At 43.6% G+C, this 15,995-nt stretch overlaps 1 protein-coding gene across 1 annotated transcript; it reads left to right on the plus strand.

The window, feature by feature from the left end:
• Nucleotides 1-536: 536 nt before the first annotated feature.
• Nucleotides 537-15,379, plus strand: TOE1 (target of EGR1, exonuclease). The gene is made up of 7 exons (XM_078784621.1): nt 537-687; nt 6,741-6,837; nt 6,989-7,147; nt 10,907-11,044; nt 12,170-12,285; nt 12,440-12,641; nt 14,528-15,379. Exons 1-7 carry the CDS (start codon nt 626-628, stop codon nt 15,323-15,325), a joined length of 1,572 nt encoding a protein of 523 aa, XP_078640747.1. The 5' UTR covers nt 537-625; the 3' UTR covers nt 15,326-15,379.
• Nucleotides 15,380-15,995: the final 616 nt, after the last annotated feature.

Consider the following 15,995-nt stretch of genomic DNA (forward strand, 5'->3'; position numbering starts at 1 on the left):
TTCAGTGTTTGTCCGTCTGTATGTATGTCCCCTCAAACATACCAATCAGAGCTGAGGATCTGGTCACATGACAGGGTGATATGATTACGTCTGATGTCATTACAACGGCTGTCTCCGCACACCGCCATTTTAATTCCAATTTCGTTCAGGCCGAACATATCGTATCACAATCGCCATGCTCTACCTTTACGTTTTTCATTCAGTGTGAAACTCAAACAAACCGATTGTTAAAATTACCATGAAATATCGAAAGCAGAGACGTTACGGGTCTTCCAACAATACGGTACGTATAGGCCTTAGGCTTCATGCCTCACCTTTGGGCTGCTTCGGACAAATTAAGCCCAGGTTTCTTAATACAGTCGTGTAATATCATTTTCGTAATAATGATAACGTAACGTTAATATTATAATAAATGCAATGTTAATACTAATCCCTTCGTAGTGACTGCAAAGATACTAGAGGTTAAAATATATCTACTATACTCGTATATTAAAGTACAGGCAGTTTTGTGTCATGCTACGTTATTATTATATGTCTATCTTCAACTAAAGTATCAAACAAGCCCGGCTACGCCACTGTTAGACTTTCGGTCTTGTTTTCATTAACTCCGCTGGCCCATGAACATATGCGATGTTTTTCTTTTCAGGAGCTGAGTGGACTTGGACCGCGGAAAGCACTGCAGGCCCAGTAAGTTATTTGCATGTGCGGCTTGCCCCTCTGCACTCATGAACAGCTTTGTGGCAATTGTCTCAAGCAGCCCACATCTGGTGGTATTTTCAGCTCCAACCCTGCTGACCCGCCGAGGCTGTAATAAACCTCTATTTTGATTTCCAATGAACCTTGTTTTTCCAAGCAAAACGTATGCATCGTGCAACAGCCAATCAGAATCATTCTTTCAAAAGTAGTGAAGCAGCCAATCAGAATGAGGCTTTTCAGAATCTTGCAACAGTGAATGCAAGCCGTAATACCACAGTAAGATGGACTCTGTACTTCTCATTCCGTGACTTCTTTATTCTGTTTTTCCTATCGTAATGGCTTCAATTTTGCGTGAGAAATTGTATGGTGGTGTGCGGAAACTTGGTACAAGTATGTATAATGATGCAAAGATGAACTTATTCAATTTCGATGTCAGAGGTCAGAGGTTATGTTAGGTAATGGCTTCAATTTTGAGTGACGAAGGATCCAATTTTCTGGCGACTCCAACAAAAAAAACGGAAAAAGCTTCATTCATTCACTGCATTCCAGCAAGAATGGTCACAATGATGACCTTGCATTAAACCGGTGATTGACGATATAACAATAAGGCTCTTTTTTTTGGTAAATATACCACTTTTGTTTTGGACTGAGTTAGGATATTTCTCTTCAAGTAGGACATTACATGTTTAAAATTGCACTCTAATGAGCGGAAAAGTACCTTTCATGTTCACCTGTTTTTCATTAATTTCACATGATGGTCTCATGTAACATTTTTTTGATTTGCTCTTAAATTATTTTATTGCTATTCTTGTTTTGATTCTTACTGTTGTGTAACACAAGCTCTAGGGTAGTCCACCAAGGAAAGAGATGTAGAAAGGCACCTCGATATTAATGGACATTTAAAGGTGTCATAGATGGTCAAGCAGTGCCAGGTCATGATTTCATTCATCGATGCAGATACCTTTATGGCCAAAGTGACTCATTCTGAGGTGCTATTCACAGATTACATCTTGGAACACAATCTGCCACTTAAAGCAGTAAGTCATGCAAGGCCTTTATTCAGGAAAATGTTTCAATATAGTGCCATCACCAAGAAATATGGATGTGGTGCCACAAAAGGAGCAGCAATCTTAAAGTACGCAATGAGAGGAAGTGGTTATTGCTAAAGCTTGTCGAAGCTTCTTTGTTGCAGCACATCGCAGTATGACCCTTTTCTCATGTTGAAGTCCTACATGTCAAAAACAGAGAAACAGCATACTACTTTGTCAGGAGGTTCTCTATGTTGAAAGCTAAGTTAATTTGCAAGAATGATCAGTTTCATGACAAGTCAACAACCTATCGGCTGCTGCCTAACAATATGGTTGACAGCCACCAGCGAATTGATAAGACTTGGTGTTCGTTACTTAGGTCAGCTGAAACAGGAAGATGGGATTGCCAAGTTTGACGTGTTGTTTGAGGTGGCCAAGCACATACTGGTTTTGTCTCTCAGCAATGCGGAAGAAGAGAGGATCTTCTCGACTGTGTCAAAAAGAAAAGAAATTCGAAGCAAGCTGTTCTAACAAGACTATGGTACTCTACCATCAATCCTAACTTAACAATTTTATTTGGACAAATTTCCTACCATGCTTTTGTTTCCAGCAAGCCTCTTCTCCAGAAGGCAAAGTCTTCAAGTGCATACAACTCTGTCCACATTGGCACTGCTGACTAAGATCAATTGTGTAAATGCCTTGTGCTAGTCAGATTCCTCTACTTCTAAGGATTAAAGGATCAACTAACACTGTAGTCATAGTGCACATACGTCGACTTATGTTTACGACTTAAACAATTTTATTTATTAAATAATACTTAAACAATGATGACATAATTGCCTCAAAACAGCTGAGAACGCACCAGAGAGCACCTAAAACCCTCAGGCTTTCAGGACCCTCAGGTGGCCCCGAGCCCCACACATTATGACTTGCTCTCCCGTGATCACCCCTGTGCCAAAGGCACGTCACGTGTTCAATCGATGCAACTCCATGCCATTGGGTGGACCCTCATTTATCTATATAATAATAGCGTAAGGACTCGACTTTGTTATCCCTTTTACGCCGCACCCAGTGACCCGATGCCCACGGCACTAATGGATTTACGATCTACGAACGGCGCTCTTTGTTTATCACGTACAGCCATACTCGAAAAATCTGAATTAGCCGACGTTGGGGCCCAAAAGCATCCGTTTAACTGCCGATACGACGCCATCTCTTTGGCGTCTGCTGGGTGAAGGCGAAGCAAGCCGTCCACTGATTGGACAGTCGAAGGCGACAGCAAGCCGTCCACTGAGTGGACAATCCCAGAGTGGTGCTATGCCGATTCCTATTACGAATCCATTCGTTTTTCAAAAGTATATCGTAGCGTTGTCATTTAAGTAGATTGCAATAAATACGTTGTTCATATACGCACTCTTCATTCTCATCTTTCTTCCTAACTCTTACTCGGACAAGCAAATCGCCTATGCCATCCATAATGGTACACTCTATCCATACACCACATCCTCCCTTCCGTGGATGTTCCATGGGTTTCGGCTAGTAATTAATAAACTTGGGACCTATGTTCATGGAATGAGTTGAAAACTGGTGGTTGTATTTGTGGTGTACATGACAAGGTTGAGCAAAAAGGCATCGTGGTCTTTTGTATGAATTTGCGTCATGACCCCACAACGCAATACTTTCACTTGCTTCTAGGAAATATAAATTATTCAAAAGTTGTGTACAGTTATAATAAATTTGACCTCGTGTAATGGAAAAGGGGCACTCCAAAGATTTGTACTGCTGCTTGATTTGTACTGCTGCTTGGCAACGACATCATCAATGCCCCCAATTGCAAATCATTTTGTAGTATGTTTGTTTGTCTTATTGCTATGTCTGGGACTGCTTAAATAAGCAGTGGCCAGGCCAGAACACTGACTGAGCAATCAAATCCCTTTTGGACATCTCATAGTGACGGAGGGCTTTGTTACCCACTATTTGGCTAATTAATAATGTGTGATGCTGCCACCTCCCCTTTCCCCTCCCACAGTGCAAGATTGGTAATTTTCTTTCTTTTTTTTTTAATGCGTTGGTTGGTCACCAATCTTTCATATTTAAAACCAGGCTTTTAGCTAGTAATACCTGTCTCCATCTTTGAGATGGCCTATTTTAATAGGAGACTGCCTTTTTGTAAGGAATTGGGTCTAAAACTAAAATGAGGCGGACAAAATATTACTTAAGCAGCCACCAAATCCCCGAAGGCTTTAGGTTTTTGAGTTGTCCAGCTGTCTGTTCTTCCGGTTGTCCGCGATATATTTTTGTTACCTCGATAACTTAAGAACAGCTGAAAGGATGTAAGGCAAACTTGGCACAAGTATGTATAATGATGCAAAGATGAACTGATTCAATTTCGATGTCAAAGGTCAAGGGTCAGAGGTCATGTTAGGTAAAAATGTGATACTTCAGAACAACTGAAGGGATTTAAATCAAACTTAGTACAAGTATGTAAAATTATGTAATAATGTGGGTGGAGGCATATTGGTCGATGTCATGATGTCGGAGAGTGCTGTTCTAGTTTCAAACTCACTTGATGATCCTCTATTTCGTTTCATAAAATAACCAACAAACTACAACTTTTGAGACATCTGTAAAAAATGTGCAAAAGCCCCACACAAAATGTTTTTGCCACAACGCAGCAACACAAACGGCATGGAGTTGCATATATTTGCTCCATAAGAATGCCACAACGCCAGTAACTGCGTTTCCAGACTTCAGTGAACGTTGGGCTTGTACGATCAGTTCCGAAGGGCTTCAGACTAATTACGTCATCGTACGTCATTCCGGCGAACAATTTTCGACTCGTGTAAATGGCAGCATCAAAATAAACATGGGAAGTACAAGGAAATAAAAGTAACTTCAATGCAAAAGGAGACCATTAGGCCCATCAAACCTGCACAATCATGCCAACTTCTTCATATTTCCTTCCATCCCCACTATTTCCAGATACTGATCAAACTCCATTTAAAAACTATCCAATGCTACTGCCACAACTATTGCAGGCAGCCCTTTCCATGCATTCACCACCACTGCCTTCCTACCATGAAGACCCCCCTGCCTTCCTACCATCCTAACTCTCCTCTTCCCACCTCTTTACTCTTAAACTGTGCCCCCTTGTCTTGTCAGTGTCCATTCTGGTGAAAATCTCCACTGCACCTGTCTTGTCAACATCCTTCATTATCTTGAACATGTCTATCAAATCCTCTCGCAATTGTTGCCTCTCTAATGTAAAAAGTTGTCTTTCAGCCGCTCCTCTTAGCTGAGTCTAGCTAGGCCCAGAATCAATCTAGTAGAGCTATGCTGTACCCTCTCTCTGACAGTTGTGTCCTTCCTCAGACGTGGTGACTAAAACTGAACACACTACAATGCCACTCAGTAGAGAGCACACCTCCGCCTGGTTGACCATATCACTCAATGGTGAAGAATCACTTAAAAAATTCTACTAGCTGGATCCGGATCTGGATCTTCACCAAAATTTAATCGTTTCTTCCTTGTCACACACATAACATGTCGACCAAGTTTGGTCCAAATCCGTCCACAACTTTTTGAGATATCCTCCTGCTATGTATCGTTTTTGGCCCTATCTCCCAATGGTGAAGAATCGCTTAAAAACCTCTAGTAGCCGGATACGAATCCGGACCTTCACCAAAATCTAATCATTTCGTCGTTATCACATACGCTGCATCTCTGCCAAATTTCGTCCGAATCTGTTCACAACTTTTTGAGATATTTTGTTCACAAACAGACAGACAGGGGTGAAAACATAACCTCCATCCACCTTTGGTGGCGGAGGTAACTATTCCAGATGTGGCCTCACTAAATTTGGATAGTGATAAAACCATCTCTTCTGATTTATAACTTATCCCCCCAATGAACACAACCTAAAACCTGATTAGCTTCACCCGTAGCTGCCTGGAATTGGCCTGTCAGCTCTCCTACCCCCTCGCCCCCCCCCCCCCCCCCCACCACCATGTGTAGCACCACCCTCAGACCCTTCTCCCATGTGACACACTCCAAGTTTTCTCTTTGCATCATGTTATCTCAATTTTAAATATTCTTTCCCATCCTCAGCACCCTACATTTCCTTGTGTTAAACTAAATCTGCCAATAATTTACCTATTCCATGAAAGTATCCAGACTTTCCTGAATCTGATAATCTCCCTACACCTCCAAGCTTTGTGCCATGTGCAAATTTGAAAAACCTTCTCATAACCCCACAATCAAAATGTTTCTTGTAAATTATGAATAATATCGGTCTTCAAACTGATCCCTTGGGTACCCACGACTTGCATCCTCCCAGTAAGATACCCTCCTGTTCACGGCCTCTTTTCTTCTAGTTGTGGTTTGTGGGGTTTTTGGTGAGTGTAATTATGCATGCATCTAAGTGTGCAGGCCCTGGGAATGGGGGTGAGGAAGTAAAAAGAAATAAAAACACCAGTCAAGTATGATCATCATATGTCATAGATGGGTTGGTTGCTTTGCTGCACCAAATTGCATGCCACTGATCGTGTAAGGGACATTCCCTTGGTGTTTGCTTTGTTGGTGTGCTCGCGTCTCAGATTACGCCTCACTTCATTGTATGTGACCATAAGGTTGCAGTGATTTGGTGAAATATGACACCGAAATGGCTCTCAAAAGCGTTTTGAGATAAATCCTGGTTTTGGCTGGGTCAGAACGATGGCTGGATCGTTCCAACGTGCACCACCTGTCCAAGGAAATGTGCAATTCATCCTATATACTGCCATATTGGATTTTCTGACACCAACATCATGGTGTAATGTAGACTACTCTGTGGCCTTGTACGTACACAAAACAAATCTTTTTTTCTTTTTTTTTCAATTTTATCGTTTTGTATTTTTGGTGAGTCTTTCCATCACAGACTGACAAGATTGTTTTAGATTATACGTAGTTGTAGAAACCACTCTAACTCAGACAGTAACTCTAATACCTTGAACTTTGACCCTTGCTTTTCCATTGCAGATGTCTAGAGGAGCGCTACAATGCATTGAAGATCGCTGCTCAGACTCGCTCTGTTGTAGCATTGGGCCTTACTTGCTTTAGTCAATCTGCAAGTGAAGTGAGTAGCCTCCATGTTCAATACGTCAGAGACATTTATGATTGCAAGTGCGAACCATTTGTTGTGAGATTTGAAAATTGCTTTTATTTGTAACCAGCAGGAAGCGCATGGCTAATTAAACAATTTGGTTGTTTGTAACATGTGTTACCAGGAGAACACATTTCGTGCACTTGTGTGTGATGTAACCCTCCTCTGCTCTGAGCCCTACATGATGGACCCATCTGCTGCCACATTTCTTGCACACCATGGCTTCAGCTTCAACCAGCAGTTCTGTCGGGGGATCCCGTATCGGCCGCCTTTGCATCCAACAGTACGTGAGACTATCTCAATGCTACCTTCCTGGATAACCTTCTTGTCTTGTGTGTGTGACCTGCCACTTGGAGCTCCTTCCTTCATGTGACACAACCAGCACATACACCCACCCACACCTCCTTTTTTATTTCAAGGGAAAACACATGGATTTGTTTCACATTTTTCTGCCATTACATCTTTTCAGGGCAGTTGTTCTTTTCTCTTTGTATTCTCCTCTTTCCAGAACAGTTCCATTTGCCAGTAGGAGGTGAAATATATTCCATTACTGTACCTGTATACCAATTTCCAGAAAATCACATTTATTTATCACCAGCAAAGAACACATCCTTTTGGATGGGTTTATCCCCCCAGGATTACGGACGTGTTCATCCCCCCCAGGATTACGGAAGGGTTCATCCCACCCTGGATTACGGACGGGTTCATCCCCCCAGGATTACGGAGGGGTTCATCCTCCCCCCCCCCCCCGGAATTACGGATGGGCTCATCCCCCCCCCCAGGGATTACAGACGGGTTCATCCCCCCCCCCCCCCCCCGGGGATTACGGACGGGTCCACTCCCCCCCCCCCCTCCGCGCCCCGGGATTACGGATGGGTCCACCCCCTCCCCCACCCCGGGATTATGGATGGATCCACCCCCCCCCTCATCCCCTGGAATTACGGACGGGTTCACCCTCCCTCCCCCTTTCCCCCGGGATTACGGACGGGTCCACTTTCCCCCAGGCTAATGCAGTAATTTCACAAAGTAGGGTTGCTAATTTAGCCTCACTTCCAAAAATGTAGGGGGGGTGTGGAGTGGTGAGCTTCTAGCCCTATAGTTTCCATGGTGGATGCATGGCTGATTCAATGTAATAAAACATCAAGTAACGGTGTCAAGTGGGTAAATAAATGTCATGCACTAGTCAGCCACCAAAAACCTCTTTTTGCCACATCTAATGCTGGTGCTCAAAATTTCAGCTTATGATGTCATTTTCACCCCAAGAACATGACTGTAGTGCCATACCTTCCCCCCCCCCCCCTTCCCCCCAACCCCAAAGGTATTTATCCTGTGCATGTTGAAAAAGCAGCTTTTCCTTCTCATCTCTTGTACACCAATTTATGATGGGTTAATTGTACACCGTCACCTGCACACCAACCAATATTTCCTTCTCATCACTTCTACATCATGTCACCAAAAAAACCCCACATTTCCACCAGTCGGACAGCACAATGTTTTTATCACCTATCAAAAACCTTTTGCTTGTGAAAATATATCCATAAGTGTACTATTGTTTGGAAAGTATGTACTCATCTGTTAGCCCCCTCCATGCTACTCTGTCTGCTGCCCCCACATCTCAAGAGCATTTGCCATTACATCTTTTTTTGTATACATAGTCGAGATTCTTGGAAGAGCTCGTACTCGTGCACTGACCAACTCGGGACAAAAGGAACAGCAGAGAGGGGGGAAACAAATTGCAGAGCCGAAGGCCAAGCCAGGGGGAGGTGGACAAAAGTGGGTGTGAGGAGGAATTTGAGGGGGTTGGGGAGCAGGAAAGGATACATGGGGTAGACAGGGTGGATACAGAAGGGAACTCTCAGGATGAAAAACTGGAAATTTGGAAGGAGCAGGAATGGGGTGGAGGAGCGGAGGTTAACTAGGGTACTACAGATCATGGTTTTGGATTGTGGATGATCTGAGATGGTGGTGAACAGCTGTCTTGACGACCTGGAGGGAAGAATGAGATTGAAGAGGATGTGGAAGTTGGTTCCATGGGTGGGGAAAAAAGAGGAACAAATGAGTGGAGGTGAGCCGTAATCCTGGATTTAGGACGTTTCACCAGTATGGGTTGATGGTGGACCATGCAAACCCTGTGGAATCCTGGGGAAGTGGAGAGGGATCAAAGCACTGAAATAGCAAAGGGTGCAAGACCAGAAAGGAGGCAGTAGAACACAGAGAGAATATCGGCCTGTTTGTGATGGCGATGTGTTAGACCCATAGTATCGACAGCATCGCAGGCGATTCCATTAATCTTGAAGGTTTCTTGGTTTTCACAGCGTCAAGCTGAGCAAGATGTGTGAGGCAGGGGAGCCAGCCCAGAAGGGAAAGCAGTACTCCATCAAGCTGCAGATGAAAGCCTTGTAGGTGAATAGGAGTTCAGGTGTGACAAAGAAGGACTTTGTACGACGGAAGATGTACAGTCGGGGGGGTCTATGACTTTGCATGACGGAGGATCTATGATCCTTGTGCTGTTACAAGTTACCACATCAATAATCCCTGCCTCTTTTTCCAGCTCTTTAATCAAAGAGGACAAGGTTGTACTCAAACAGCCTGTATTAGGAGTCTGGGTCTTATCGACCTTATTTTACTAGAGGGTGTGACCTTGCGGCTTCTTACCATCTTACGAGTCTACTGGGCGTCGTCAATATTGTCCATCCAAGCAAGATTTACCATGTCACACTGGCTCTTCTTGCTCCTAAATATTGCTAATGGGAACTTTTCATACCATCACAAATAATTTACTTTAATCAACAAGTGATGTCATTGTCCTTCAAAGCAAAGTCTTTATCATCTGAGTCCAACAGAAATAAAAACAAAGGGGCAATACCCCTGGTGCTCACCTGGTAGAATAAACAGTATACTGCACTGACTAAAGGTATTTTAAACCAATTTCAGTGGTTGCTAGAAGACAGGGCAGCATGTAGACTCATACTAACATAATCATAAGACTTTAAACAAACAAAGAAAAAGGTTTCATCGAAATTGTGTGTGTAGTTTCTGGGAAGAAAGCAAATACCTAATTTGGGGGGCAACCCTCCCCTCCCCCCCCCCCCCCCCCCCGTAAACCCCCAAAGGAGCAGATTTTTTTTAATGCCGTGAACATACTCTGGTACATCACGAGCGGTGAAGGTTGTGGTCACGTTTCATCAAAATTGTGTGTGTAGTTTCAGAAAAGAGAGCAAATACCTATTTTGGGGGGTCAAACCTGGGCCCACTTTGACCCTGGTAAACACCCTTAGACCCTGATTTTTTTTAAATGCCGTGAACCAACTCTATCACCACACAACAAATATAATTTGTGCCAAATTTGGTCACAATCGCTTCAGCGTTTTCGGAGAAGAAGTTTCAAATGTTGACTGACGGACTGACGGACTGACGGACTGACGGACTGACGGACTGACGGACTGACCGACTACGCGCCATCGCATAAGCTCCCCTGAACTTCGTTCCTGGTGAACTAAAAAAACAGTACTCACCTGAATTTTTGACTCGAGTTTGACAGAATTTAATCTGCATGCCATCAATAAAAAATTTTTAAAACCCCACCTTTAGAGGCCATTTTTCCCCGCAAAGCGGGGGTTGGCCTTTTTCGGGCACCGTGGTTGTTGTTGTTTTTGTTGGTCCCCTTTTTGAAGCAATGTTTTACGGCCGGATGCCCTTCCTGCCGTCAACCCTGTTTGTCGCCTTTTACGACAAACAGGGAATTACCAGTGAACTGGTACTCAATTAGCTGACCTCGGAAGGATGACAGGCTGAGTCAACCCCCCTGGCGTTAATTCAGCGATCGACCGGTCGAACCCAGGATCCAAGGATCCTAAGCTGGCACCCGAGCCGCTAAGCCAACACCAGGATGCAACAACACCTGCATGCCATCAATAGATTTATGATTTTTGATTTTTCCTGCCTGCCTTTATACAAACCCATCTCCTCTTAGGGTTTATGAAAGATGCCTCTTCTCCCTCATAATATTGCTATTTCATCTATGCTTTATTTTTGTCTCCAGGAAAAGGAAGGCCCCTCGGCACGTGCACTCTTCATGGAGCTAGTGCGTGCCCAAAGGCCACTTGTTGTGCACAATGGCCTTATCGACCTGGCTTACGCGTACCACGCCTTCCATGCACCACTGCCACCCACATTACAGGTACGCGGATGATCTGTTATGACGACACCCTCTTCAACTCTATTTGCAACATCCTATCACCGCAACCACTAAGCCTGGTGTTGGCTTCATGGATAAGGTGGCTCCGACTTGAGATCTTAGGGTCTTGAGTTTGAGCCCCTGTTGTGCCATTGAAATAGCACCAGGTGTGTTGACTCGGCCTAGCATCCTTCCGAGGTTGGAAAAATGAGTACCAGCTTGCTTTACTGGTAATAGGGGTACGGCATCAGTGGCATGACCATGCTTCCAGAAAATGATACAACCAGCAGCCACAAGCTGCATACAAAACAACAAGAACAACAACCGCAACCACCAGAAAGCACTCGGCTGGACATGTGGAATGCAACGATGAAACATAGGGGGCAGTACCCCTGGCGCTCACCTGGTAGAATAAACAGTATACTGCACTGACTAAAGGTATTTTAAACCAATTTCAATGGTTGCTAGAACACAGGGCAGCATGTAGAATCATACTAACGTAATCATAAGACTTTAAACAAACAAACAAAAAAATACCTATTTTGGGGGGCAACCCCTCCAGCTCCTCCCCCAACCCCATATACCTCCTCAGACGCCAATGTTTCTAATGCCTTGAACAAACGTTGGTAGATCACGGGTGATTAAGGTTGCGGTGAAGTTTCATCGAAATTGCGTGTGTAGTTTCTGAGAATAAAGCAAATACCTATTTTGAGGGGGTCAAATTTGGACCCACTTTGACCTCCCCCCCGTAGACTCCCTTAGACTTCGATTTTCTTTGTGCCGTGAACAAACTTCAGTACATCATGGGGGATGAAGGTTGTGGGCAAGTTTCATCAAAATAGTGTGTGTAGTTTCAGAGGAAAAAGCAAGCAAACTTTAGTCACAACACAACAAATATCATTTGTGCCAAGTTTTGTCACAATCACTTCAGCGGTTTCGGAGAAGTTGCGAGTATTTACGGACGGACTGACGGACCAACGACGCGCCATTGCATAAGCTCCCCTGAACTTCGTTGCAGGTGAGCTAAAAACTAACCACTAGTCTGTCATGCATTGCAGGAGCTTGGCGCTTCGGCTGTATAAGATACAGTGTCGTCACTAAGATTGCTTATTCACTCTGCCCTTTCAGGCCTTCATGTGTGACCTCGTCAGCCTTTTCCCCGCTGGTATCTACGATACCAAGTTCATTGCAGAGACGACACTCGGCCTGTCTGCCTCCTATTTGGCATATGCCTACAGGAAGTGGTAAGGCTGGTAATTTGGAGGATTATTTTTTTTCTTATTTGATGAAGTTGTGCTACAGCTACTGTTTGTTGTTTCGTAATCAAGTTTCTCACTTTATTTAATTTCTTTTCATTCTCCTTGCCCTCTCGTCGACCATCTTACGGCCTCTGCTCAGTAAGCGTGACAATGTTCGGCGTAACGCCAAGGCCAACGGGACTGCAGGGCATGATGAACGAGATATCCAAAAGCTGAACGTAGAGTTTGGAAACTTCCCCCAAGCACTTTCACCGAACATCGATTTTCGCTTCTGCTCACCACCTCCCTTAAATGGAGAACCAGAGGGACCGGAGATGCCTGCACTCTGCAAGCGATTTGCTGTAAGGAATCCAGTGGAGCATGAGTTTTTATTCCTACACACCGTTTTGAAATCTATTAGCACCAGCCTAGAGAATGTTGTGCACAGGATGCCATTGTTACCCTCGCCTGAGGAGAGGGTATTGCATTTGAGTCCGTTTCTTTGTCTGTCTGTTTGTCCGCACAGAATATATATGATTTTCTCTGCAACCGTTGGTCTGATTGACAGGAAATTTTCACCATAGGTGCAACTCCACCTGTAGAATTTTTTTAATGATAATTATGATGTTATAGCATCATATGAGGATTATATTATAGCATCATATTATATTATTATAGCATCATATTATATTATATTATTATATTATATTATATTATATTATATTATATTATAATATTATATTATTATTATAGCATATTATAGCATCCTCCATCATATTATAGCATCATCATCATACATCATCATGAGGCTAACCCCCGCTCTAGCAGGGAACATGGCCTTAAAATGCATGTTGTTGTGTGTGTTGTATGATGTTATAGCAGGGCCATCTTGGAAAAATCGAAAAACGTTGCACCTCTATCTCCAAAACCACTCCATGGGAAAAAAAAATTAACCATGGTGCATTGTGAAGTACTCCACATGGGGAATAAGATATGTTAATGATGTCATCGGTACCTTAATTATGACGTCAAAATTCGACAAGTACAACGCTTGATCCGATCAGTATGATTTTTTTTTCTCCGCAATTGTTGGTCCGGTTGATACGAAATTTTCACCATAGGAGCGCCCCCGCCTGCAGAATTTTAGTGATAATTATGGTGGCATAGGTCACGTGATAACGGCACCATCTTGGAAAAAATTTGCACCTCTATATCTCTGAAACCGCTCTATGAAAAATAATTGAAACATGGTGCATTGTCAAGTACTCCATATGGGGAATAAGATATATTAATGATGATGTCATCAGTACCTTAATTATGACGTCAAAATTCGACAAGTACAACGCTTGATCCGATCAGTATGATTTTTTTTTCTCCGCAATTCTTAGTCCGGTTGATACGAAATTTGCACCATAGGAGCGCCTCCGCCTGCAGAATTTTAGTGATAATTATGATGTCTTCGGTCACGTGATACCAGCACCATGTTGGAAAAATTTCGCACCTCTGTATCTCTGAAACCACTCAATGGAAAAGAATTGAAACATGGTGCATTGTCAAGTACTCCACATGGGGAATAAGATATGTTAATGATGATGTCTACGGTACCTTAATTATGACGTCAAATTCGACAAGTACAATGCTTGATCCGATCAGTATGAATTTTTTTCCTCCGCAATTGTTGGTCTGATTGATACGAAATTTTCACCATAGGAGCACCTCCACCTGCAGAATTTTAGTGATAATTATGATGTCATAGATCACGTGATACCGGCACCATCTTGGAAAAACTTTGCACCTCTATATCTCTGAAACCGCAACATGGGGAAAAAAAAAATTGAAACGTGGCTCATTGTAAATAGCCCCACATGGAGAATAAGTGGTGTTAACGATGACGTCATTGGTGCCTTCATTATGACCTCATAAGTCGACAGGGACAACACCTAGTCTGGCAGCCATATTAGATCAAAGAAAAACAAAATCCTTCAAAAACAAGAGTTGGCTCTCACCAAGTTGACTGCAGGGTAAGTATTCTATGAATACCATCTAGTTCATCTCTGCCATTGTTTTTATTAAATTTGTATTAATTGATTTATTGGAAAAGCTTCCATAAATATGGTTTGTAATAGCAATTGTGCTTCATGTTAGATTTTTCAGTTTGTTTTTACAAAAATAATATCGTCACAAATGTTTTATTTTTTCAATAATATGACAATAACAATGCCCAATACTCTGCTCTCGTTGTGCATAGAATTACGGCTTCTGTCCAGAGTCATCTTGCCTGCTCTCCCATGACACGGACCGTGCAATCACCCGGGACGAGGCCGAGGTAAAAGGCCGGCGGCGAGAGCGACAAGTGAGGAAGAAACGTCACCGTTCTGAAGGGGGGGCGCACCTGACTGCAAAAATAGGAAAGCATGAAATTGAGCCTGGTGCGAATGTGGAAGACGGGCCGACCGAAGTTATGGTACCTGTGGATAAGGATGGATTGAGCGCAGAGAAAGTTGTTGAGCACGAAGGAGAAGTTGATAAAATGGAACCACAAGAAGGTGGCAAAGGAAACGACAACAATCTGAATGATCTTGATTTGAAAGTGGATAAATTTGAAGCTGATTTGCCAAAAATGCAAAAAGACGAGACGAGTAAAGAGAATTGTGAGGCGGTTGGCATGCACAGTGGTAATGATGCGTGTTTGGGGGGTAGCCACCGCGCTGGATTTGATGCCTTCATGACGGCGTTTGTGTTTGCCCACGCTGTGACCATTTCCCGGAAATCATCCGACAAACGAGAGACGCCGCAGGTTTCTCCAGGTGCTGAGCTCCCGGATGAAGCAACTCCCCAGAATGGTTCGCTCCCTTCTGCCACGAGATTGTGGTTGCCCGATGCTGCCAATCGTCTGTACGTCAGCGGAAGGCAGCACTTCTTGAGGGTTGAGGCCAGTGCCTTCCAGCGGCCGTCCAAGGCCCATCGTGCTCGCATGGCCGCCATTGGCCTTCCGCTTGCACCATGTGCAAAACAAACGCACGACTCCACGCCAGTGAAGCCCTAACGATGAAATTGTTGTACATATTTGTGTGAACTCAATAAACATTTTTCAAAAGCATGATGTGTTGACTGTAAAGTTTGTTAATGCAACAACTCTCACCATCTTTCTCTGTCGATTTTGTTTGTCTGAATGCTGCGACATTTTGAAGTAGGACCCGGCAGGTAGTTTTCAGTATGTGGAACTTTGATTGGACATATGGCATTATTGAGAAAGTATCTCTTAATTGATGTGCATACAGTACAATATTAAGCCTGGTGTTCGCTTCGCGGTTAGGGTGCGGCTTGGGATCCTAGCATCCTGGGTTTGAATCCCGGTTTATCGTTGAATTAACACCAGGGGGGTTGACTCAGCCTGTCATCCTTCCGAGGTCGGCAAATTGAGTACCAGTTCACTGGTGATTCCCTGTGTGTCGCAAGAGGCAACTAGCAGGGTTGGCGGCAGGAAGGGCATCCCGCCATAAAACCCCTTCAAAAAGGGGACCACGGTGCCCGAAAAAGGCCAACCCTCGCTCGGCGGGGAAAAAATGGCCACTAAAGGTGGCTGGTTCTATACATTACGATATTATTTAAAAAAAAAAAAAATTCCCACCATCTTGTATGGCATTGTCATAGTGTGTTGAGTTTGGGGTCGAAGAAACGAAAGTTATTCAAAACGGAAATTTCGTTTAATTATC

Source organism: Myxine glutinosa, chromosome 9 (genome assembly GCF_964187855.1).
Source record: "Myxine glutinosa chromosome 9, kmMyxGlut1.1, whole genome shotgun sequence".
Classification (NCBI taxonomy): domain Eukaryota; kingdom Metazoa; phylum Chordata; class Myxini; order Myxiniformes; family Myxinidae; genus Myxine; species Myxine glutinosa.